General features: G+C 39.3%; 1 protein-coding gene across 3 annotated transcripts in view; it reads left to right on the forward strand.

Annotated features, from left to right (window-relative positions):
- Window positions 1–27,493, forward strand: part of LOC132991967 (WD repeat-containing protein 7) — a 94,775-nt gene that overhangs the window by 30,677 nt on the left and 36,605 nt on the right. For 2 of the 3 annotated variants that reach the window (XM_061061002.1, XM_061061003.1), the window contains exons 20-23: window positions 5,423–5,560; window positions 11,134–11,252; window positions 11,649–11,772; window positions 18,182–18,295. In XM_061061002.1, coding sequence (XP_060916985.1) covers window positions 5,423–5,560; window positions 11,134–11,252; window positions 11,649–11,772; window positions 18,182–18,295 — 495 coding nt within the window. The remainder of the gene's footprint in view (window positions 1–5,422; window positions 5,561–11,133; window positions 11,253–11,648; window positions 11,773–18,181; window positions 18,296–27,493) is intronic. The other variant, XM_061061004.1, reaches the window with a different exon arrangement.

Genomic DNA, 27,493 nt, shown 5'->3' on the forward strand with positions numbered 1-27,493 from the left:
ATTGGAAAATAAATTTAAAGTAATGATTTCCTGTGCTACAAAACCTAACGGGGAGGAATATACTATGGATGGATGTTCCCCAAAATGTGTTGCTTTGATACAAGAGACCCCCTGCTTACATTTACTCTCCTACCAATGCTCAAGCTTGGTTTGTTTTCACCTTGACTATACTCTTATAAATAGAAGTAAACAGACCTTCATGTGGCCTGTCGAGAAAGAAGTTATGGTTATGTAACAGGCATTTAGGAAAGTTTAGAAAGTTTAGAAGTTAAGGGCGCTTGATCTGTAAAAAAAAGAAAAAAAAGAAAGAGAGGAGGCGACAAAACTTTAGTTTTAAATTCAACAAAAAAATAATCCTGATGAGTATTCACACGCCTTTCAAACGTTTGCTCTTTGCATACTTATTAGCCTGAAAATGTATTCATCTTGACCATCCCCTTATAACAGAAATGCACTTCAGTTTTACTTAAGACGCTCAAAACAGTTACTGGTTGTCTCTTCCAAAATTGCAGACCCATTTGGAGCTTCCCAAAAACGATTTAATCAGCAGTGTTTTTAAACTCATTTTTAAGGGGTTCTAAAAACAGCCAGTTAATGTGAATGAGGAGATACCCTTGGCAAAAGTTATGCATTTTAATTGAATAGCACCTTTAAGGACCTATTGTGTCTGGATTCAGGACTTTTTTGAAACATTATGGTATGAAGGAATACAGGAAAGTGCTTTTGTTTTATATAACCATCGTAATGTTCAGATCTCTCCAGAAGAATTAAAGCAAAATAATCTCCTGCTGCTCACAAAGCTAATGTGCTAACCAACCTGCACAACCAAAATTTAAATTATTCACAGGAAAAAGTTTACTGCACAAACAGGACTATATTCCACTCAGTAAAGGTGGATAGAAAGGAGAAGTCTTTATTGCAGAGAGAAGCCAGCTCTGGTTCACTGTGGGGGACATTTTAACCAGCCGTCACCATCTGCCTAACACACACGCACATCTCTACCTACCACACTACAACAAGCTCAACATCCACAAATACACACACCAAAATCTAGTCTCTTTGAAAACACACATACACACACACATATGCCATGGGTGGCACCCTCGGGTGTTCAGAGTAGGCGGGGTTTCAATGCTATTGTCACGCCTTAATGGAGGCCAAGCGTGACAAGCGTGTGGACTTATTCACGCCACACGCCTATTCACCGCCATTCAGGGGGAACGCTCGGCCATGACCTCTGCTCAGCCAGCTTCTCAAACCTGCCTGGTGTGTGTGTGTGTGTGTGTGTGTGTGTGTGTGTGTGTGTGTGTGTGTGTGTGCCTGTTTCTGTGTGTGTGTTGGAGGCTTTGTGAAAGAGGGTGCAGTTAACCCTTCTCACCCTCTCTTTTCACATGGAAATAAATGAGGAGGCCCCACTTATATACTGCAGCATTTACATTGAGATTCACAGAGAAAGCAAGGTGTATGCACACAATTTAACACACATAAAAACATCTTATAGATATTTTATGATCGTGTTCACAGTAACGCAGAAAATATTTCAACTACCTTTTCTTTGTTGCTGGCTTATGTCCACACACTCATAGCAATTACCAGTAAAAACATTTTTTTTTCAGAAACTCCTAAAAATGGTGGAAACAAAGAATAAAACTCCATGAGTCTTATTTCCAAATAAAATTGTTGTTTCAGACAAAGATCATTCCTGAAACAATGAAAACACACACCCAAGCTGTGACTAGAATGATCATTTGCAGATGATGATGCTTGTCTTGAAGTGATATGAGATTTTTTTAGATACTATTTACATCAACATCCAATCTGTAATCACAAATGGAAAACTGTAGGAAGCTCATTAAGGTGAATAATAAAAAACAAATCACACACACCCCTCAGTGGGTGCTGGATCCAAAAAACACAAATAGGAAAGGAAAGCAAAACAAGAAACCTAAAGCTCCTGTTAGAAGGATTAATCAAGTGGCATCTCAAGGCCAACTATGTTGCGGATATTGTTTTGCTTTCCTTACTAAGTGCTCCTTAAGGTGACCATCATATGTTGGTACATAAGGATCCGCTTTTATTGTTGTTGTGTTGCTGCCACGGTCTTTGAACTAAACTACATTTTACTTGTGTTAAAATGTGCATTATGTTGAACGTCCGGAGAATTTGAAGACTCAATTAAATAAAGGTTTCATTTTTAATAACTGATTTCTCTGATTAGATGTGAATATTAAGGTATCGTCTGCATATTGGATTATTTCTTGATGTTACAACCGGTATTTTAGGTTTTTTTTTCATTGGGATTTTACCTAATACAGCTAATTTATGGGGATTATTTTGTTTTCTCTAAAGCCATTTCCTTGTTAAGTAACAACATACATAGTCTACTGTCATTATCCAAGTATAGAAGCACGGGGGGAGAATCAATTTATTGACGAAAGAATGCCTTTCTTCACACCGGTAGGTGGCGTTATGCCCCCTTTCAGCTAGTTGCTATAAGACCTGTCATATACAAAGTTAGTGAGCAGCTAACGGTTAAAACAGGGACTACTCTACAGGTCTGTCTGTTTTGTACGACACAATTTAAACTGCTTCCCCTCGTCTGTCCAAAATGTGTGGCTCTTGCACTGGCACGTTGATACCTTCTTCCTGTTGTCTTTCCGACTATTTTCTACATACTTGTGCTGTTTGACTTCCGGCTAAAGCCAAATGTGGAAACTGTAGAGCATGCTCAGAAACGCTCGGCCAGTTTGGGACCAATTGAGGTGTATACATGCAAGAGGAAATTCAACCCTCGACGGCATTGGCCTAGTAGTCCTACTTAAAGAATTTCAGTTTAGTACAATTTCAGTCAGACTAACATGTTAACGTGTATTTTAAAAGTCCGGTTTAAATCAGACTAACACAATAAATCTACCAGCTGCATGTGAACGAACTGTGTGTGTTTATTCTGTGTATGACAAATGTTTCTTACCAGGTTTATCCTCATTCAATAATAATCAAGGTTGTAAGATATGATTTAAATGAGATGCAGCTGTTATGATAGACTCAACATTCACTCTTTAAAAAGAAGTCCAGCATAAAGTATCTATTTAAAAAAAGTTAAATTGAACTGTTCATAGGACTTGTTTCAGGTGTCCTGCCTTTTCTTCCCCATGGTTTTAAACTCCGAGCCTTTATTTACACTTTGGACTAAATCTGCTTCGCTTAATGACAGCATACTTGGACTTGGGCAAAACCTGTGTAGGCTTATTGAGCATTCATTTTTAGAAGAAGGGCATTTGAGTAAAAATAATTAGTTTGCTTTACATCCAGCACTAGCAGGATTTACTGAGTTCAGGTTAGAAGTGGAAATCAAAGTATCATCTGCATATAAGTTTATAAAACCAAGCCTTTACAGGAGCTATTGGCCCAGTTCCTGAAGTTCTTTATACATAATATGAGATTGAATATAATATTTAACCTCCTCATGCAGCAGGTTGTCATTGACTATTTCTTTTCTGCATAAATGCTGACAAACTGTTGTTGACTGCCTTCAGCCATCATCTCTGTCTTTCTTCTTTCTTTCTCTCTCTCTTCTTTCCGTCTCTTTCCATCATCACGAGGTTGTTCACTGCATGGCTTCAGCCTGCTGCCTGTCCTCTTTCACATTCACACTGTTATTTTCTTCTTTCTTTTCCACCAACTGATGTTATGTTGCTGTAACTGTTTTCTCTGTTACGTCTGTGCTACATGTTTTCTCTGATAAAGTACCTGTTGTATTATCGTAGCTGCTTAACTGGTTTTGTGTGAACAGTAAGGATGTGTACTGTCAATGATTGTTTAAAATAGATATGAGAATGTTGTTACTTATTCTATGTTACATGTCTCTGAGATATTGTTTTAGTGTTGTGAGAAAATATGGGATTTAATTTGAGATTGTAAATTGACAAGTGTTCAAATCTGAAAATAACACGCTTTATCTCCACAGTATAAAAATTTCAGTATTCTGGCCCTAGCATAAAGAAACATTCAATTAATATTTTATGTAAATGAGTATGAGCAGAATATATTTTCACCTGCAGGATATTTTTTACAACTGGTTGAAAAATGCTAGTGCCACAGTCTGAAACCTTTGTGTCCTGGTCAAGAAATTCAGTCAGCGTCGGTCGTTTTTCTGAAAAAAAAAACAAAAAAACTAACAGCTGATATCCTTGTATTTTCTTTGTATGTTTATATGTTCTTTATATTATATGTGCTTTCTCTTTTTTATCTTGCGAGTTTTCTCTGCATAGGAAGTCTTCCTTGTGATCTAGGTTTTCTTTTTTCTTTTCAGATTATTGAGTTGCTGTGTTCAATTGAGTGGTGATACTAATTTGATTAATCAGTGTTAGAAAAGCAGAGTCTCTCAATCTTATTTGATTTATTTATTTGTCATGACTTTTTTTTACATTACAGAGCTTTAGGTACTCTTATTGTTAAACTGGATCACAGAAGTATTAACAAGTGTACTTTATGATGACTGAACAGGAAGCAACGTTACGTTAATAGTGCTAGGGTCCTCCTTGCAGGTTGACATCCACGTGTCTGTCCTGGTTATGCATTGTTCCAGTGGATATGACAGTTTAACCTGACACAGCCTTAATATAAAGTTATCTCCTTTTCAAGATCGAAATACTTCCAAACTGCTCTCCGTTCATTGTGCTTGTTTACATCGGGGTAGTAGAGCCAGAGGAGAGGACCCATTACATACAGCCAGTCTTTAGGGGCAGCCCAGCTAAAGACAGGTGGCTGTGTCACAGTTTGAACACAACATTTGATCAGCATCTAGGGCCAAAATATGCCAATAGTAGTTTATTTGACTAGCAATTCTGGCTATCGAGGATGACGCCATTGAATCGTTTGGACAGCTAGTTTTGCACATCCTGAATAAGTACAAATACTTTTTGTTAATATTGATGATCCTTGTAGACTTAAGAATTATTTGGCACCTCATGAAATATGTCAACGCTAACATTCAATACTAATCTATGGTAATGGTAAAATAATGGTTTGGTGATTTCCATTTAGGAGACTGCAGATGACATTCTGCAGCAGACCTGAAAAGTTGTTCTGCTGCTTTCTAACTATAACCCAGATCTCTTCCAATCAGAACAATATCTATAAAACAGTTTATTAATCAATATCTTGCCCTAACCTGAATGTACCTGATGTAAACTCAACATTGAATCTATTCATGTAAAGGAGGTATTTAACTTTTATGTGATTTATTTTAGTTTTCTTGTGTATTTCTGTTATTTTGTTCTTGTATTGTCACTAAAACATTTTCTTCCCTGCGTCCTGACTGCTCTTCTCCTCTCTCCATTGTGATATTATAATGCCTTCTTAACCTCTTCTTTCCTTCTTGGCTCTTTCTCTCCTTCTCTTCCTTCACACGCTGCTGTAGCTGCCACAGCCAACACCAGCACTGTTACTTCTGCTACAACGGCTGGGGCTCTGGGGGCCCCTGGGGGCCGTCCTCAGGGGGCCCCTGGCTCCCCAAGCCCCGGCCCTGCTTCTTATAACCTCCTCTCAGTCAATGAAGGTACAGACTGAACCGATTGGTACAACATAGGGATAGTCTTTCTGCCATACTCTTCCATGTAGAGATCTTTTGCTTACTAGATCTTCTCTTCTGACCTCATTTTGGTTCTCATTCCCATTTGTAGTTTTTATTCTTCACTCTCCATTCTTCTTCATCTTTTTTTCTTTATCTCTTGGCCTCTATCACAATTCTTCGCCTCTCTTCTTTTCACTCCATCAGTAATTCATCACCCTGCTTTTTTCCTGTTTCTCTCCTTCTTGGCTCTAGACGCCTAATTTCTCATTTCTTGCATCAGTCTTGTTTTTCCTGCAGCTAGTTTTAGTTTTTCATCTCAGGTGTCTGGATCAAGTTTCTTCCAGCGTCTTTGTCCTTGTTTCTGTCTACAGTGCTGTCTGTTTATCTGCCCGTCTGTCATAACTGAGTTCAGTCCACTCTCAAACCTTTGTCCAACATCAGAATCCTGCAAACTCAGAATGTGATGAATCTAATCAGGCCATCAGTATTCGCAAAATTAGCAGTTTCACTGAATTCCTTATATATCTGAAAATTGTAAAAAAATAATGGAAGAAAATAATCAGGACATTATCCAGTACAGAACCCAAACATTAAAATTACATCCTCTTAGCCATTCTGCAACACTTGTTACTTGTTTTGAAATGAGATGTGCAATCGAAAATTAGTTAGTAAATCTTGTTTAAAGACACTTAATATTTCTTGCTGATTGGCAAATATTTTTAATTATTACAAGCAAGTCAGGCCTTGTTTTTTCACTCATTATATCTTGAAATTATATATTTATTTGGACTTGTCAGTTGAATGTGGCTTAGAGTAAGGGTTTGATAAGAAATGAGACAAATGCACTGACTCAGAATTTATGTCTTGCAGTGTGTAAGGCATGCCAGCATTTGTTTCACTTTAAATCCGGATTAACAAAACTTGCAGAACCCTAGTACAAGTTTCCTAGTGCCAAAAATTTAATGAGATAAAGAGCTGCATCATCAGCATACAAGCAGACTTTAGTGATGTTTGAATGATTGAGGGTGCACTGACCGCAGTCCTTAGGTCCTGGTCTCTTTGTCTCTTTTCAGTTGTTTGCAGTATTGTGCAGTCCTCTCCTGTTTCTGTTCTGTCTCAAAGTCTACCTGTCTGTCTGTCTGTCTGTCTGTCTGTCTGTCTGTCTGTCAGAATGTCCACGTGTCCTGATGCTCCGGTCTCTCTCTGTGCTCACTGTTTGCATGCTTGCTACACCACCTGATGGAATGGGGAGTGTGTCAATGGGGGGGGAATTAAACCGGAAATACAATTTAAACAGAACAAATAAAAAAGACATCAAAATTGTGCTTTGCAAAAATGATTTTCACAATTTTAAAAGAGTTAAAAATAAATGTTTTTTAGTCATCTTTTCAAGTTTATTGGAAATGAACCAAAGTTAGTCATTCAAATTTAATACATGAAGTATCTGTGTGACCCTCAAAGAGTCTAATGACGTTTTTTTCTTTTGAAACTCTCAGAAATTTCCTGAGCAGGATGTTTGCTTTTAACCACAGAGTCTTTTTGCCCCCTCCACCCAAACAATGAATGTGCTTTATGGTGTCTGTAGTGAAGATAAAGTGCCTTTCAGAGCTGATACCCTGTATTATCCAACTTATAGAAACTAAAACTCAGTTGGTCACGATATTTTAGTTGTGAAGCAGCAAGCATGCACACAGAGACACAGTATGACAGATTGTAGTTAGTATGCAAACTGAAAATAAGGCAAATATGTAAAGTTTTTATTTGACGTCTGTTCCGTAAACACTGTCCTGCAGAAACCTATATTTGTTCAATACATATCAAATCATTATCATTAAAGTATTATTATGGGTATTTATACAAGAAAATAGCAAGAAATAGCTGATTGTAGCAACATTTTTCAAAAAAGTATTTTTGGGCTCAAGCCAGTTGGTGTGATCTGAAGAATTAAATCAACCTAAACCCTCAAAATTCAAGATGTTATTTTCATTTAGGATTTCATATGCACTGCTTTTATAAATGTCAGTGTTCTTCCCTCTTCAAACCGGTGACCAAGTATTGGACCTGTGGCTCCTTTGCCGCATGTCATTCCCCCCACCCTCTGTCTACTTCCCTGATTTCTCAATCAATCAACCAATCAATCAATCAATCAATCAATCAATCTTCATAGCGCCAATTCATAACAAATGTTATCTCAAGACACTTTAAAATGAGCAGGTAAAAGACCTTACTCTTTGTTTTATTATCTACAAAGACCCAGCATTAATCCATCATGAGCACAAAGCAACATTTAGCAAAGTTACAGTGGAAAGGAAAAACGTCCTTTAAGAGGCAGAAACCTCGAGCAGAACCAGACTCATGATGAACAGCCGTCTGATGAGACTGTGCTGAGCTTGGAGCAGGATAGAGGGAAATGTAGAAAGAAGGATGGAGACAAACAGAACAACAACAATGAATAAGATTTATAGATACAATGTCAGTAATATTGGTAAAGTATGTGTAGTCTTAGCAGTAACAGCTAAGTGTGATAATAGACTGATCCGTCCTATAATGACTTTAGCAACTGTCCTGTCTTTAATAAAGGCATTAAAGACCAAAAATAAACCTTTGAAAAAATGGAAAGTGCACCTAAAGTGTGACGTTAGAGAAGTCAATATTTAGAATCAACTGTTATTAGCATATTCCCCCCAGTTTTGTCTGAAGTGGAGTTTATTTTCGACCAGGTTTTATACTTTTTTACATTTTACAAAGACTTTGTGATAGTCTTTTATGTAAGACCTTAATAGTGGAGGTGGAGTATTTCAAATTCTTCCCACCGACATGTATGCAATGAAAATAGATGTGCATTACAAGTAAAGAGTAGCATCCAATTTAGAAAAAATACTTTATTACAGAACTACAACTTTGTACCTAATAATTACTTGATTAGATGTATTGAGTTTCTTTCTACTGCTGCAGCTAGCTCTGTTTCAGTTGTGCTAGCAGGTGTTTTGTCTGCACTGTTTTAAGCATCCATCTTTGGTGTGGCGAAGCAAACCCAAGTTCACAGGACTCTCGTTCAATAAAAGCCAAACAGCAAATAGTTGATAAATAATTTGTAAAGTACCCACAGCTGCAAAACATATTGTTGGAGGTGGCAACATAAATATAGAAGCTGTGCTAGCTGAGTACTAAAGGTATTAGTTCAAAGTAGAGCCCGGCCAAATCCGATATTAGCGTATCCAGTGAATTTACTTTCCAGTTGAGTGACCATCTTGTCTTCATTATGAATCTTTTCCACAAGTGTTTGATAACTGCATTATAGGGAACAATGCACTGTGTGTATATATATATATATATATATATATCTATCTATAGTAGTAGTAGTAGTATCAGCGCCAAAAAGCCCATATCGGTAGGGCCCCACATTGGTTATATTTCCATCATACTTTTTGGGAGTTATAACTATAGAATTGTTTTTGAAACAACACAAGCCTGTCAATTTACAGTACTCTACACTGATACACTGCACTTAAACTTCAGTCATGCTCCCAAATTTAGAGTTAGGTATGAAAGCCAGATTACCAAAGAGATAACTCTGAAGATTCGGCCATATCGTGTTGGTAACATGAACTCTCAGTTGAGCAGTCTGTTCTGTTCTTCCTGAACATGTTTCGATCTTTTATTTGAGAACAATTTCTACAAGATTATTCATTCTTGGATTCTTCAAACGTTAAGGTTTCTGCAAGACAGTGTTGGAAGCATTGCAACTAGAGGTTGACTGATTGTTGTTTTCTGATTACCATTACTGACACAATTAGGGCTGTTATGGCTTTTTGTTTTGTTTGATTCATGACAATAAATCTGTCAACCTCTACATTTGATTTTCCCTGAATGCAGAATGTCTGTAATAATGGTTTGAGTTTTCCTTGAATATTTCAATGGCGGAGGTAAGTTCACATGGTGCCCATTGGAAGAGAAATTTGTGATGAATTTCTTTCCAACTTAAAAGCAATTCAGTGTCCATTCAAGTGCATTTCATATGTACATTTCTTCTGGAAACCATATATTGAACCAATATATGTGAGTAAGGACTGTTGTTTATGTTGAGAATCAGCTAATAAACACTCCAGTCAATATCTTGTCACTCCCATTTTACAATTGGGATATGTTCCTGTTTGGTGTAAAACATGACAATATATGTATTTTGGTTCTGAATGATGCAGCCAGATATGAGCCCAATTAAAGCGATACCAAGACATTTTGAATGTTACCTTTCTTCATCACTAACTCAGGATAATGTTAACGAAGAAAAGAGCACTTTTACAAGTTGTATACACTAGTCAAACTACAAGGTTTTAATGTTTTTCATTTTAGTAATTCACACACATTGTAGACCTAACATCTTAAAGTTCATCATGCCAAGGTATCGTTCTGAGGCTTCTGTTGATTCACCCGACAGTGCTGTAAATCTGTTTTGTCCTGTTCAACGCCATCAAACAGACTCTGGTTAGCAGAAATGAGATCTTTGCTCTAACCAAGACTGCAAACGATAGCAACAATGTTCCCATCCCGTGTTTAACTGTTGTGAGTTTGTGAGGATTATAGAAATACAACGTTTGTACCAGTTTTCTGTGTAAGAATTAAAAGAAACTCACTGTTGTCATATGGAAACAATTTATAAGCTCCCCCCTGCATTTGCACAAAGGAGTTATGAAATTGGAACGCACCATAATTAAGCACTAAGCGCAAACAGCGGACATAATTGTCCTTGTATCGAGCTGCATTGTTGTGTTAGCAGGCTAATGGTAGCACTCTTTAGTTAGCTCGTAGCTTCACATTGCTTCACATATACATATACTTGATTTCTGCCTTATTTATGTGTAAAATGTTGCACATTCTTCCTTTAAGGTATCAGCTGGGTTATCCAATGTTTTGATCCATCAGGAGAATTTGGGTTAATGCAGTAGTGATAGAAGTAGTATAAAAAATTGATGCCTTTTTTAATAGCAATGACAATGGTGGTTCAAGTAGATATTTGCAGCCACAGTAGTAGCAGTAGTCATTGTTGTTAGTTGCTGAAGAAGTAGTTGTTTAAGCAGCAGCCACTCAATTGTAGTTATTGTTAGCATTAGCAACATGAATGTTAGTAGCATTTCTAGTTTTTATCTCTGATTGTTATATTAGTTGGTTTATATAACACCTTGGTCCATTAGTAAATTCTGGGTATAATGACTAACAATAGTCTGTTGATGTTCACGGTTCATCTTTTTCGTAGTCCAAAGATGATGAATCCTAATTACAGAGGCACCCTTTTCATCTAGCTAGCTAACTTTCGTCTGGCACCACCTTTACAACAAAGATTCATTTGTGTAGGACATAGAGCTGTTAAAGCTGTAAAGCGCTACATCATCTGCATATTGTCTGCTCCGTCCCGATGTTTCATACTGTTTGGAATGACATGAAAAAAAGGTAAGCGTTTTCATATGACAGCAGTGAGGGTTTGTTTATGACAACAGGAGTGCCTTTGAGATAAATATCCAAAAGTAGTCTTTTCTGACTGTGCATATGTGTGTGTGTAGGTTGGAGCCAGCTGGCAGCCATGCACTGTGTGATGCTTCCTGACCTTCTGGGCCTGGACAAGTTCAGACCTCCACTGCTGGAGATGTTGGCGAGGAGATGGCAGGACCGCTGTCTGGAGGTAATAAACAAACCATGCAAAGTACAGGTCCAAGCTTATCATTCCAGGCCAACCCTATGCTTTTGTTTTTAAATTATATTTAGAAAATGAGACATATTTGACATAAATACATGTTGAAAAAAACAGTAATTTTGCCTTGACAGCTAAAATAACGAATCATATGCAGTGTTACTAAATGTTCATACTGAAATCAGCGGAATACATTCCCTGTCTACATATTTGATTAGCATTGCATTACTAATCCAAGGAATAAACCGAGCTTGGTAATTTTGGTTTTAATGGAAATGATACACTTAAACACTTAAATCAATCCCTTTATGATCTGAACCTGGCAGCTTCTCTGAAGACCTTCCTTAGTGGACTCGAGTCCTAACTTTACCTTCCATACTGTTTTAGGTGCGAGAAGCGGCACAGGCTCTTCTATTGGCTGAATTAAGAAGGATTGGCCAATCAGGACGCAAGGACACCATCGACTTGTGGGCTCCCTACTTACCTCAGTATGTGGACACCGTCAGCTCTCGTGAGTACCTTATCTTAACTGTCGGAACGTTAACATGATAGTGTTAATACACTGACATGCCTTCATTTCACTGGAATGGGGAACTGCTCTCATGAGACAAGCAAATGTTAGTTCCAGACATTATGTCTTTGAATAATTGTTGCCTTTTGTTAAAACAAAACTTCGAAAATTGTTGTCACAACTTGCCATTTTGATGATCTTAATGTCATATGTCCCTAAACGTGTGGACGGAGCGCTGGTTTAGTTTAACTGTTAGAGTGTGTCTAGAGAAGAGGCTACAGTCCAGGTTTGAGTTCGACCCTAGACATCTGCTGCATGTATTCCCCCAATCTCTCCTTCCAAGTGTTTCTGTCATTCATCAATAAAATAAATATCAATCAATAAAAACATTAAATGGGGGGGCCGGTGGTCTAGTGGTTTGTGCGCACGCCCCATGTACTGAGGCTGGGGTCCTGAAAGCTGGTGGCCAGGGTTCTAGTCCAACCTGTGGCTCCTTTCCTGCATGTCATTCCCCACTCTCTCTCTCTCTCTCTCTCTCGCTCTCTCTCTCTCTCTATCCATTTTCTGACTCTATACACTGTCTTCTCTCTAAATAAAGGCTTAAAAAGCCCAGAAATAAATCTTGAATTAAAAAATTAATAAATTAACAAAAAAAAAATCTATATATATTTTGCTCACTTGTAATGTGTGACATGGTATAAGAAAACATCTATTGCTGTCCAAGTTAGGTGACCTAGATTAGTTCTGAGCTTGCAATAATTTTGGGCTTTAATGTAAACATTATAAATACAGATAAGAGAAGACATCTACAACTGCACTTACAATATCTGCATATGAGTGCTACATTCAGTGTCTTCTGATAATATCAAATACATTCCTGGGTTGCAATTTGGCAAATGTGCTTTGCCTCTTTTGTTCTTAAGACTGACATTTTTGCTATATACATCAAAAGCCTACTCAAACATGATTGGTCAATACTCCTCAGACAGCAAATGGAAATAAATATTTTTTTTCCTGAGATTTAGATAGCTAGCTGTTTGGAAAGGCTGATAACCATAATTTATTTGAGCTACTGAACTGGGATTGGTCAGTTGTTACTGTAACTAGGAGAGACCCCCTTCAGTGAGGGCAACAACACAAAACCTACTTATACAAAACTGAGCTGTCTAACTCTCTATCCCCCAATTTGTCACTTCACGTCTTTCCTTCTCTGTCTGTTTGTCTTCTGTACACCCCCCCTCTCTCCCTCTCTCCCTCTCTCCCTCTCTCCCTCTCTCCCTCTCTCTCTCTTTCTCTTAGTCTATACTTAGACCTGCTGATGGGAAGGTGAATCTCAACCTTCTTTTACTAGAAACAGCCTTCGAAATGCTGTGCTTGTGTGTCTGTTCAGGAGTTGCCCTGTGGTTGCTGAGGATGCTGGGTGTTTCTCAGGGGAACAGTTGCCATGGAAACGGGTACCGGTCAGTGTTGTGTTACCACAGCAGTACCGCAGGCAAGGGGTGGGGGGGTGGGGGGGGGGTGGGGGGGTTTGGCAGGGGGTTGGGGAGGCAGTGATGGGCCGGTGACCTCAGGGGACGAGGGAGGATGGAGGTGGGAGGGAGCAGAGACAGGGAGAGAGAGAGCGAGGTTAAAGGGTCATTGAATTTGATCTGTGTGCTGCACAGCAGGACTGGAACAGACAGTAAGATGACTCCTGCTAGTCCTGGAAATCCTGGTGTATCACAGGAAAGTCAGGGAATGTGCTGAATCCTCTGGAGAAGTCCTTTTGAACCTGGAGCTGTTAACACATCAAATATATAATATCTACACATTCAGTTTTTCCACCTTTAAGACAAGATGTGCCGCCATTGTTCTCTGGAGTGTGACCCAGGGTTGTGGTCCACCACTTAATGTTCACAAAAAATCTACAGATCTCATTTTACCCCGAAGTTAACCATACGTAGTTGTGTGACATTATGACACTACAGCTTTGAGTTTGAAGGTAAAACATTGAAATTGTTTGCACATCCATAAGGTTCCAGTGAAGTTATTATGATAAGTAGGACCAGTGTTTCCCATATTTAACACAACCACCTAAGACCATCTCATCAACAAATACTAATAAACATGATAAGTTTATGATTTGAATCATTTGATTTTATGTATTTTCAGTGTCCCTCTGAAAATACGATGATTCAATTAGTTTAAAAAAGTCAAACGACCAGAATAAGTTGAAATCTGTCATTTAAATTTCTACTCTTCTTTGGAAGTTTCATTGTGCACAAAGCAATGCAGGAGCACCAGCATGGCAGGCCAACCCAAGGAGATTTACTTGACTACCCACATGCTGAACAATTAGAGCAGTTGCTTTGAGGATCTAGTTTTTCGCTTAGTTTATGTCAAACCTGGTGCGTCTGGAACAGAGGCTCAGGGGCAGCTTGTACATTTGTTTAAGACAGTGTGGGGGTAAGTGTATTGTTGGGTTAAATACAAACAAAATTGCATGACCTTCTGTAGCTATAAGTGAAAACAGCCTGGAGTGCAGCATAAGAGGCAAAGGACTCATATCAAGCCATTGACACCTTCATCAAACAGGCAATTTGTCGTTCCCTCTCTCCCTCTCTCCAGCTGTAGAGTGGGTGGTGTTTGAAGGAAGACACCTGTATTTATCCATTAGCTTTTAGTGCTGAGGAAATGTCACTCTCTGTCGCAGCGTGGGGCTGACAGCACACACACACACACACACACACACACTCACAAAGCAGTGGTTATGGCCTTTCAGCTCTCCTAGAAGTGTTTAAAAGGCTTTAGCACAAAGGAAACAGACAGACAGAGAGAGAGAGAGAGAGAGAGAGAGAGAGAGAGAGATAAACTGTCCACACATAAAGAAAAAGCTCTTTTTTTAAAAGCAGTCTTTCTGAAAGCCATATAAGAGCATCAATATGTTCGTCTGTAGCCGTTTTCACATATTCCCTCCTGAACATTTCTAGAGAATTTCAGGGGGACTGCTCCTTGAATCCTCCAGATCGGTTTGTTCACACATGAACCTCACAGCAGGAGATTATGTAAAAAAGATCATTTTAGAAATATGCAACAACACCAAGTCAAAATAAGTTAATGGTTAGCCTGAAGCATAACATATCATCTGGGAGCAGTGGGAAACAACCTGCTTAGCACTGTCCAAAGTTTCTAATCAAGACTAAGACACCTCTGATGCTACTAGAATATTTACCGCTTTCTAACATCTGGAAGCAATGATCAAATCCAAACCAGTTCATAGGCATAGAAAAACAAAGAAACAGATGTGTTAAGCTTGAATATTTGGGGTGTAAGACGTCCAGAGCTACTGCGAGGAGGGGAAGCAGTGGAAGTCAGGGAGAAAGAGAGACAACCTGGAGGGACAGACAGGGGCACACACACACTCTCATATTCACACACACTTGATTAAACAGAATCCACAGCATTGTCCGTCCTCATACGCATGAACACGCACGTTTGAAGAGTCAAACTGTGTGTGTGTGTGTGTGTGTGTGTGTGTGTGTGTGTGTGTGTGTGTGTGTGTGTGTGTGTGTGTGTGTGTGTGTGTGTGTGTGTGTGTGTGTGTGTGTGTGTGTGTGTGTGTGTGTGTGTGTGTGTGTGTGTGTGTGTGTGTGTGTGTGTGTGTGTGTGTGTGTGTGTGTGTGTGTGTGTGTGTGTGTGTGTGTGTGTGTGTGTGTGTGTGTGTGTGTGTGTGTGTGTGTGTGTGTGTGTGTGTGTGTGTGTGTGTGTGTGTGTGTGTGTGTGTGTTAAGCAGCTGTTTCTTTGATCACTGAACAGCAGTCCTCATTTCCTCTCTCTCTCTCTCTCTCTCTCTCTCTCTCTCTCTCTTATTAAAACCCTCCATCACCCAATGCAGGTTCTTTTTTTTATCACATCAACCTGCTGCTGTTTAAGATCCTCCTCTTCCTGCTCCTCTCTTCTACTTTTCCTGTCTTCCTTTCATCACTTTCTTTCCTTTGTGCGTCTTTCTTTTATCACCTCTTGTCCTCCTGCTCACTTTCACTTCTGTTCTTTTTCCACTTTTACTAACCTCCCCCTCCCCACCTCTTCTATTTCTTTCTCGTCTCCTCTTCTTCACTTTTCTAATTTAACTGGGTTCTTCCCCTCCTTCCTCCCTACATCTTTGTCATTCTTCCATTTTTTATGTTTTTATAAACACATTAAAAGTTAGAATAGGTGAGATAGCAATACATAGTTAAAAGTTCTTTTAAAAAGGGAAGAGTAGTTAAGTTCTGTATTCTTTTGAAAGATCTGCCTCTTCGTTAATCCAATAAAACATGACATGATATATTCCAAATAATACTTCATCAAAACAAAATCAAAAGCCAGAAGAACATAACCAAAGTTAAAAATACAAACTAGATTAAAGCTCAATAAAAAATAAGATGGCCGAGTCTTCTGTGAACAAAGACGGTTTTGAAGTGTGTGTTTTAACCAGAGGAGTCAGAGAGAGCAGAACAGAGGAGAGGAGCACCAGATCCTGGAAGGTTAACAAGGCATGCTGGGAGCTATGTGTCATGGCTGACATGACAAGCTTGACCTTGGAGCAGGGCAGCACGCCTCCTCCTCCTCCTCCTCCTCCTCCCCCCTGTCATTCCACCCCTCCTCCAACTCCCTCTCCTCTTTTTTTCTCCCTCAGCTCCTGCATCTCTCTCTTTCTCATCCCCCTCGTCGAGGACAGCTGAGTTATAGGCCCAGTGTGTGTTCTTATGTGTGTGTGTTTGAAAGAGAAAGAGAGGTGAAATTATTTAAAAAAACACATGCAGATCAGAATCAGTCAAATGAACACAGCTGTTTATTATTCATCAAAGTTGTATCATGTTGTGTGTGCAGCACTTTGGATCATTCCTCTTAGCATGGTTAAGTGCATGAAGTGAAAGTGAGGATGAATGGGTTACGCTGAGATTAATGTTTGATTTGTCTTTTTTAAGATTTATTTTGGGGAATTGTTGGATTTATTGGAGAGACAGGACAGTGGGTAGAGTCAAGAATCAGGGAGTGAGTGTGGGGAAGTAGTCAGAGGTCGATTTCGTACCCGGGTCGAGGACTATAGCCTCTGTGCCCGGTGCGCCCATGCTAACCACACAACTCACTTAACACCGGGAAGGTTGCAGCCATAACTGGTGGATAAAAAAATCAAACTACAAATGGATTGAAGTTTTTCTTTCTTTAGAAAGAGGTATTTTCCTTCTAATCACAGTAATGATGGAAAATAATCGGCTGTCAGTGGTCTTCATTTAAAATCTGGAGTTCGGCAGGTCTGAGACGGAGACAAGACCGAGTACAAATTCTTTGATTCTGAGATACGGCCGAGACCTTCAAAAGGTGGTAGAGAGAGAGAGAGAGAGAGAGAGAGAGAGAGAGAGAGAGCTCTGTCAATGTGTAAACATTAGTCCATCTTTCTCGTCCAATCACAGTAAAGCATCAATTATGTTTTAATTAAGTTCAATTAAGTTTTTATCACTTTAATGCTTGACACTGATAATCAACAGCCTGGCTGTATAATGGCCTTTCTGTCAGTTTGTGTGTGTGTGTGTGTGATATAAAGCTGTACAGCGTCATTATGTCGAGCTGTCAGCAGCGTGTGTGTGCAGGTTAATTGGAACATGAAGCACAATGTTAACCAGGTCAAATTAATCAATATAATTGCACACAGTGTGATTACAGGTTTTTTTTATTAATGTGTTCAGATCAAACTCATGAACTCGAGGGAGATGTTTGTGTTAGGGTTTATATTGTTTCATTCCCTCTTTCAATTATAGAAATTCCTCAATAAGGTTTTTTGGTGGGGGGTTACACAGGGAAACACATTGATTAAAGAGAGAGAGAGAGTGTGTGTGTGTATTATGTTTGTAATTAATCAATTAGTGTGTTGTTTCAGAGATTAGCGTGGTCAGTGCGGGCTCTGTTACCTTTAGTCGCTTCATTCATTAGCACAGCATCATTCATTAACCCGGCTGTTAATGAAAGGCCTCTCTTAATTGGCAATGGAGAGATAAAGGCTAAATGAAAACACTAAATATAGAGGTGTGTGTGTGTGTGTGTGTGTGTGTGTTTCCATTAATCCTTTAGATAACAGGAAGACCCAATAAACCTTTATTAGCTTTTTAACCAGGACACTTAGCCTGGGCCGACACAGAAACCTGCTCTGATGAGGTGACTTAAATATACACTCTACTCAGGACTGTAAACAATACTACAGAAATATTTCAGATACAAATATACAATATATTTTCATATTTCAGAATGTATGCCCTTGGTATATTTTATCCCTGTCACTTTGTTTGTGCAGTGATAGTCTTCACTGTCTTTGACCTGTAATCAAACAGTTATTAACGACCCTGTGTTTTGTTGATATTTAATACAAACTGTTTTCCATCTCTCTCCTCAGCTGGGGCGACCACCGAGCCCTCCACTCCAGCCCCACCTCCTCCTGAGGCTCAGCCAATAGAGATAACGGCTCCTGCTGAAGAGATGGATGTCACAGATGATGACATCACAGCAGGTAAGAACACTTTTTTTTTTTTGTGTTGAGATGTGGCAGGTGAATCACTTTTTATTCTTACATGAAAGTGGACAGAAGATAGCATAGACCTTTGTGTAAGCGTATGTGATGTCGGTATCATATCACTCACTGAATCTGTGCTTTCCTGTCCGTCTCCTGGAGCCTCATCTGGTTTGATATAATAAACATTAAAAACTCATTCATCATTTATGTGCAGCAGAATTCAGAGTTTTGCTCCGCTGACTTTAAATGTAGGTTAATCATAGTTTCTGTGTGTGTGCGTGTGCGTGTGTGTGCGCGTGTGCGTGCGCGTGTGCGTGTGTGTGTGATGTCGGTGTACTGTGACCTGCACGGTGTTAAAAGCAGTTTGGTGTTTAGTGGTGCACACATGTGCTTTCTCTTTGACACTCACATTCAGACACATGATAAAGGTGAGAAACACTTCTCTTTGGAAAAGACTGACACCTGCAGCACAGGTGTACACCACACACACACACAGTTTTCCAGTCCATTTATCTTTTGTCACATTTACCTGAAAGTTTAACAGCGACAGACACAGACAGGTAGATCTACTCTAGTGACTCACACATAAAGACAGAGATACTTTTTTATTTATAACTGAACACATATAATGAACACTTCATGGTTTTAGGATGTTTTTCCCTCCATTTTTTCATTTCCACCAGCTGTATGCCTAAAATCTTTGCCACTTTTCTTCTCATATGGCAGCTTTACAACATCATTTCTTTAAATACAATACATCCAAAGACCAGCGAAAATTAAAACAAAATGACTCTAATATAAATTGGACTAATGAATTAAAAATGACATACCGGTACTTTAAAAGAAAATACCTCAGATATGGCTCTTACACCATCCTGCTGTCTCTGTCTGTCCTCCCTCCATCCTCCTCTCAGACCGGTCAATATCACACATGTGTCTGACAATTTATCATTTCTCACGGCTCATTTTTCTCCTATTGACAGCAGTTTCTTTTTTCTTGTTCTTCACATTCAGTCTCTGCAGTATTAAATCTGTTAGCGGATGCCTCAAACACAGAGCGGAGCACAGTCTGAATGATTTCAGCTGTAGTGTAGTTTTCAAACTTTTCTGCCCTCACTCTTTATATCACTGCCTTGTGGTGTTAAGAAAAGATGACGTGCATGAAGCTTATCTGTAGTCAACTGAAGCACAGATGTAATATTATGGCAGTAACTAACGTGAACGCCTTTGTCTAAATAATTTGGCTCAGAGACAACCTGAAAGACTCTATGCAACACTCCTTAATGAAGCCCTGATCTGAGGGAAATGCATAAAATAACAGATATAATTTAAAGTGATCTAGATAATAGTTAGTGGTTTTATTTGTTCACCTAAAATGTCAGAGACTTCCAGCAAGCACGACCCATACAGAGCACTTCAAGTTGACCAAAGTTTCAGTGCATGAGGTAAACACATGTTGGTGTAATCCCAGGATACGTCTGTAGAGGGCGCTCAACGGCTTGTCCCTGCAAATCACACAATATTTCCCCGATATGAAACCAAGAACTCCACGAGACGGCTTCAAGCCTCTGCGTAAGCTGTTGAAACCTCTTACAAAGGCTCTCTTCTCCCAGCACTGGAGAGCAGCCCCCCTCCCCTGGCAGCCCTGCAGCATTCTGCCCCTTCCAGAGAGCTGGCCAATCAGGAGAAAGCAGGGAGGATGGCCTTAAAGAGACAGCAGCTCTTTAAGGCCAAGGTCAAGAAATTAGGGTTTTTACTGACGCCAGTATCAGATAAATAAGGAGTTTTATGATAATATACGTTTTTTGCTGTTTGGAGTGAAAGTGCCCCATTTCAACGCTGATTTAAAAACAACGTATTAACAAGGAAATGACATTTTCAACAGAACATCTGAACAAGCTGAACAAGACTTCACCTCAGGCTTTGGGAACCTGCCATAGAACATTATAGATTTAAAAAAAAAAAATCTTATATTATTTCCAAAGGGGAATTTATTTTACAAAATCAATTTGCAGCTTGACATGATGCTGATTGTGCAACACTTATCTGACATACAGTATGTGCGTTTGAAGAGTAATAGGTAGTCATTCCTCCTCTCTACAGTAAGGAAGAACAAGGAAAAGGGAGAAATTGAGGATAGAAGAAAAGAAGGCAGAAAGGACATTGGAAAGAAAAGAATGAGGGGAGGAACATGGTCAGGAGGAGAGGAGAGGAGGAGATCAGAGGAGGAGACAAAGGAAAACGACAGAGATGTTGACAGCAACAGAATCACTTGGCCGCAGGCTGTTACCACGGCGATAGACTCATCACCTCAGTCTCCTGTGTCCCCTGTCACACACACACACACACACACAAGACGCACACAAACAGCACACACACAAAAACACAGAGTTCAGGATGCGCAGGTGACAACAGTTGTTGCTCGGTGCCACAGCTGCAAAACCTCCCAAACCAGAGCTCGCTCACACACACACACACACACACACACACACACACACACACACACACACACATACGCACGCACACACACACACACACACACACACACACACACACACACACACACACACACACACACACACGTAAACCTGTGTGTGCTATAATTATTACCCTAGCAGTGTCAGGGGATGTCATTAAGATCCACAGCCCCGTCCTCCTTATACACCTACAGACAGAGACACACACACACACACACACACACACACACACACACACTATATTTGGTTAATTGAATCTCTCTTGGCATGGCATTTGGAAGTAATATGTGTTTCCTAAGTATCAAAACAAAAAAGTGAATACAAATAAAAACAATACAAGTCGTTATCCTGCAAAACATAAATGGACAATTGCTCAGAATCAGAGAAACTAAAAACATTCTATTTATTAGTAATAAGACTCGATTTATTTGGACTTGAGGTTTATGTAGGAAAAACTCAGGGTTTGGCATATTAGTCATTGTTAACAAATTTAAGAATAATAGTCCACTAGTTTTGAATGACACTGCTGTATCACAATGTATGCCTGATTAGAACTCATGTCATTGTTTTGCTGCCTTGCCATACTGAAAAATAACCAATATTTGATCAGATGAAATAAATGGGTGATCTTCATCTGCCATTTCACTCAACTATGCCCCTAAGTTTGCACATTTATGAAACACTCCTAGGCTTAATGAAATCAAAAAGGATTTAGGAGTTCAAAAAAAATGCAGCCATCTCAACAATTAAGAAAAGAGCCATTGACCCAATAAATGTTTTTTTTGAGTTGGCTGTAAACATGTTCAAAAATGTGACATTTATATGTGGGACCTAGGATTCCTTGGCTCTTGCGGCCTGCCTCAAGTGGACACTGTAGGTACTGCAGTTTTTAGCTCTGCTTTGGCTTCATCCTGTAACACTGGAGGTCACCTCGTGTGAAATAGTCACATATTCTCTGGTTCCATCTCCCCAAATCCAAACCTTAGCTCAAGTCATCTGTTCTTTTTTTATTATTAGTTTAATATCTTCTGGCCCTTTTATGTTATGTTTAATTTATTCTCTTGTCTTTTGGACCATTGTTCAGGATAATGGTAACTGAATTTTTCTTCAATTTACCACAAAACTGCTGCAGCCAAATGTAAAACCTGTTCATATCCATGAGGAACAATAATGTGGTTCCACTCTAGAGAGAAGATTGAGAGACTATCTCATCTCTGACTCTGATGGAGGGGGTGACCCCAGGGAGGGCAAAGGTCCCTGCCGGACACAACACCATCACCCCCTCCCTCACACACTGACATACGCACAATCACACACACACACACACACACACACACACACATATTTCCTCTTTGGTGGCAATCATTTTCTCTCCTCCAGGATTCAGGACCCTGTAGGCAATCAGCTGATTTCTTGTAGAATATGAATGACTATTGCAGAAGTTTTATTCTTTTTTTGGACATCAGTTCCTCATCCTGTTTGTTTTTAGGAGGGAAAAGTGAACTATTTTCCTTTATGAAGGGTCCAAAGCAGCACAGATAGAGGTCAGAGACCAGAGGTCAGGCTGACCCTCACCTCTTGGTGTCATTAGCCCCTTTGTGATTTGGTTAGCTGAAACGCTAGCCTCCCCTGCTAATCTAATATCAGAGCCTGGAGGTCGTTTGGGTCAGATCACATTTCTCCTCAGAACTGATTGAGCTTATGAAGAGATAAATGGTCCGAGCTCAAACTGTGGACGCCCTGATTGTTTCTGATGATTGTGTCTCTTCTGTTCTACACAGCGAGGGACCCAGCTGGTGTATGAGAATATTATTGTGTTACAGACTGACCAGTGAAGATATTGTCCGAACATCATTAATGTACAGGAATGTATTTCTCGTTACTCTTAAACAAAAAGAGCAGGAACACAGATAGTAGTGAAGGACATTTGTGTACAGTATAGTCTACTCTAATATAATGCAGTTCAGTGTTTTATGGTATATGTTTATAATAAGTCAACTATGATATTATAAGGTGTGGAATGGATAAGATGTATTAGTAAAAGTTGACAAAGTTCATAATATTTAATGGTATATATGTTAGGGCATTGTAAGACAGTTAGTTATAGTATAGATCTCTTTTGGGTTGGAAGCTGGTCTAAAGGTAGACCAAATAAAACATTGTGTGGTCGTGACAGAATGCGCACAACAACAAGACTAAATACATTTATTCATACTCAGGCTACTTTAGCCTCTTGTACAAGTCCTTCTCTCCTCTAATTTTAACATTGCAGTATGACAACCACATCCTCTCTGCCTGTCTGTCCTTTACTCACTCACACACACACACACACACACACACACACACCTGTCTTATGGTTGAATGGATAGTGTGATCATGTGCACTTGAAGGGGGGATGGGCAGAGTGTGTGTGTGTGTGTGTGTGTGTCAGGGTTTATGAATGTGTCACAAAGATAAAGGACTGGCCTTGGGGTTGTGTGTTGTTAGTATGTGTTGTTGTGTAAGTGTGTGTGTGTTTGTTACAGACTGGCAGCCTGTTTATGATCTGAATGTAGATGTAGAAGGAGAGTCATGGAGATGGATGAAAACTACTGGTTACTGTACTTACTGACTGACTGACTGACTGACTGATTGGAGATTTTATTAATTGATTTTAAATCAATCGAGTCTTTGAAGAATCAAGCTTAGAAGATGTATATGTTGCCATTATCTTGTGTTACATAAACATGAATGTGATTAGTGCAGACAGAAGGGGTAACTACATGCTCTTTATTCATGTGTGTGCACAGACTTCAGGCCATCGCTGCACAAGTTAGTCCCCCAGTTACCCCAATAAGTCTGGACACGCCCCTGACCAGCGAACACAAATTGAATCACATCTTGTTGGAATCACTGTCATTGAGGATTTTATTGTTTTATAGCTAATTCATTAGCCTTTGGAATTGATTGTTACAATTTGATTGATTTGATTTGAACTTACTGTATTCAAACTCCTCACCTATAACTCCTCTTTAGCTCCAACAAAAAACAAGATGGCGGCTTATTTGTCTCCAAAATAAACAGCAGCCCACATATTATAGGTTGACGTCACAGCAGCTACATTCATTTCATTCACACCGTCAGTAGATTCACTCAATAATTTTGCTCTCTTTTTTGTTTTTCTTTTAGAGTCCACAATGATTTGGTTCAGGAAAATGTTGAGTTCAGGTGTTCTCAGATAATTTGTCTTTTAACCGCCTGCTGTTTTTAATCCGGTAGGATTACCTGTCCGACATCTTGAATTGATCCAAAACTTTAGACTCAACACAACAAACTGTAAATCTGTCATCAAACTTATTTTCTTATTTCTTCGCCCAGCAAGAGAAACAACTCTGAGTCCTTTTATTTTACTTCTCAGCATTTTGATATGAGAAATGGCTCCTTTTCTTCCCTCTCTATTCAAGTAATACATCAGAGTATTGACTTAGGTTTTTTATTGTTCAAGTTACTGGAAGAGAAGAAAGAGAAGTTAGCACAAACTGCAAAATGTCATCACTTTAAAAACACAAATTTGAACATAAGCATTTGGACATTTGTAATATGTCTCAGATTGATGGTGAAATAATTATTTTCCCTTTTACTCTAAGTTTATTTTTTTGGGCTTTTCATTTTAGAGAGCTAAAATCTAACTCTGTCAGGCTTTGATTTGTGTGATTGGAGACCGTCTAAACTCTGGTGTCTTTAATGAGAGTAATTCCTTCTTTATGAAGAAGTGGTGTGATGGAGGTCGTCCACTGTCACTGCATTAAGGTCATTAACATCAGAAGACATTTTTCAGTCTGTCCCATTAGCAGCATGAACCTGACAGCTGCAGAGTGACAGGAGTACGGGTTATATTAAAAAGCTGTTGTATCTGAAATTAAACTGCAAAACAAACCTCATTGGTACGAATAGGAAAAAAGACCTCAGGCTTTCAATATGGCCAACCTGTGCCTTCCTACAGGAGAACTGAATTATCATGTGTGAGAGGGGCTGATGTGACTGTAAATATGTCCCCCAGCACATGTTTATACTGCATCCAGTTTGAAGGCAGGGGAATGAATAGATGAGATGTTAGGAATGAGTCAACATTTACTCTGGTACCTCTGAGAGTAAACCCACTGATATTGGTGACTCCATTTGAGTGAAAGAATTGTCCAGAGAAGTTTGACTGTCCTTTTATTTAAGAAATAGATTAATACAAAAAACTCTGTTCTCTGGGACTACTATAATTTGATAATGGGGTCTCACATTTAAACTAGTATATTACATTGGATGTTGAATTGATTTTGTACAGTTTACTCGATTAATGCGGACTGACCACACCAAAAATACTCATGTATTGGTAATCAATTCAACAGCTTATTGGGACCGTAGAGTGTATGGATCCCCCATTGGTTTGGTCTGAGTCAGTTTTGAAGCCCCAGATGTCTGTCACCATGCTGGAGATGCTGTCTCTAACTTATATGCGGTCAATCTAGAAAAGTCAAGGAGTCGGAGCTAAGGTGGGCCTTAGAAACAGCTACAACGACCCCCACAAATGAATGAATAACTCTTAGACTTCATAAAACAAAAAACATATGAGTTACAAAAGAAATCATCCCCCGGTGTGATCCAATGAAGAGTTGAGCTTAAACATTTTTATTATTGATGTCAAAATGGGCATTTAAACATGGGTTCTAATGGGGCTTCTGGTGTTTCTGCAGCCAGCCCCAAGTGGACAATTGAGGAACAGCAGTTTTTTTGCGCATCTGCATAGGCTTCATTTTTTCTATAATTGAGGCTGCAGCTTTTTCTGGGCCTATCATTTCATTTATTGTGAGGATGTGATGGTAGGGAAGACTTGTTATGTTTGTTTAGTAAATAAGGGAATACCTTTTATTATCAAAGTGAATTGTACAAGCTGTCTGAAACTCATATCTGTAATGACAAAGCATAATCAATCTAAAAACTGATGGGTGGTCAGCATTAATGCCATCCCTAATCCCTAAAATGGTTTTGTCTGTTCTCCATCTCTTACAAACTTGTGTCCAGTTTGTTTGTTGTATCTCATGCAGACGCCCCCTGAACCCCCCCTGTCCTCTCTCTCCACCCCCCATTCCATCTCTAATTGAAGCATTGTTTCCAGCGAGCACAGATAGCTCCGCTGTCTGTGTCTTAAGACGGTAAAATACACTTAACCTTCAGATGGACTCTGGACGGTTGGAAGGGCAGCCACCGTTTCTGGACTCAAATCTTTTTTCTCTATCAACTTAATTGTGTTTTTCAATTATTTCCCCAGATTTTCTGTCTCCTGACATTTGCTGTAAGGACAGTGTTCCCCCCACCCCCCCTCCCCTCACAGCTCTATTACTCTTTTGTTTTATTGGACTTTTTGTCAGTCCAGAGAGGCTCGTCTTTCGGCTTAAATTTCAGTGTTTTATCCGGTTTCATTTTTAAACCTTTTTTTGACTAAACTTTTCCTCTCTCAGTATTTCACCGTCTGTCGTTCACTTTTTCTCGCCCTCCCTCCCTCTTTGGTTCTCACATCAGTTTCCTGCTGGTATTGATCCCCTCCCTCAGTCCCTGGCGATCAGGTTTTACCAGTCTCCCATTGATTACCAATGGAGGCAGAATCAGGGTGCATCATGGGAAGATGGTGGGGCTGAAGCTCCAGATGTGGTGGGAAGGATGTTGGTTTGATCTCCTCAGCAGGGTGACTAAAAACAAGATATTAACATATTGATCAAAACAAAAGTGTGCCTAAGGTTTATTTACATTGTTTTTTTTATTTATTCTGTTTATGTATGTTTTGAGTTAACCTTTATTTTACTCGGAATATTCACATTGTAATACAAAATCTCTTTTACAAGGGAGTCCTGGCCAAGACACCCCTCAGACGGTGTAGACGGAGCACTGAGGGAATGCTACTTTCAAAATCAAGTTTTTGAAAATTACCAACCCTGCCTTTAAGTGTAGCATTTATAAAACGTGGAGAAAATGGTGGTTTCGATGGTGAAGACAGTTTTCTGTTCTTTATAAATTCTGCAACAACACATATTAGTGTAACATTAGAAACGTTTGTGATTTAATTCTAACTGAATCAAATATTGATGATAAATCAGCAGCTTTTATTATCTGGATGACAGCAGCTTGTTTTGAACTTGAAGTTAATTGATAGGGAGAGCTTACGCTGATCAGCGTGTGTGTCTGTGTGTGTGTGTGTGTGTGTGTGTGTGTTTTCATGTGTGTATGGGTGGGTAAGTGGGTGGTTGTGTGTGTGTTTTGTGTGTTTACGCTGTATTGATTACTGGTCTTCAAACAAAGAAATCAGCTCTTCAGTCTTTTCATATCTCCTTTTCTTTATTGTTTGTCTTCCGTTACACCTCCTTACTCTTTTTGTCCTTTTTCACTGACGTCTGGCGTACTTCATCCAAACTCTACTGACTCTCTTTTTTATTATTCAGCCTTTCTTTCCTTGTCATCCTTCCTTGTTTCCTTATGCCTTCCCTCCTCACTGTCTCCATTAATCTCTCTCCCATTTTACTCTTTATGTGCTCCTTTTCTTTTTAACTTTTCAAACATTTCCAATTTACGTATTGTTTTTTCTTAACCTGCATCCTCCAGTTTTTATTATTTTGTCAGTGTTCTGACATTTAAAACACTTCTATCATGTGACAGGAGGAAACATAAATGACTTATTACAAGCATTCAAATATAA

Source organism: Labrus mixtus, chromosome 17, assembly GCF_963584025.1.
Source record: "Labrus mixtus chromosome 17, fLabMix1.1, whole genome shotgun sequence".
Lineage (NCBI taxonomy): Eukaryota > Metazoa > Chordata > Actinopteri > Labriformes > Labridae > Labrus > Labrus mixtus.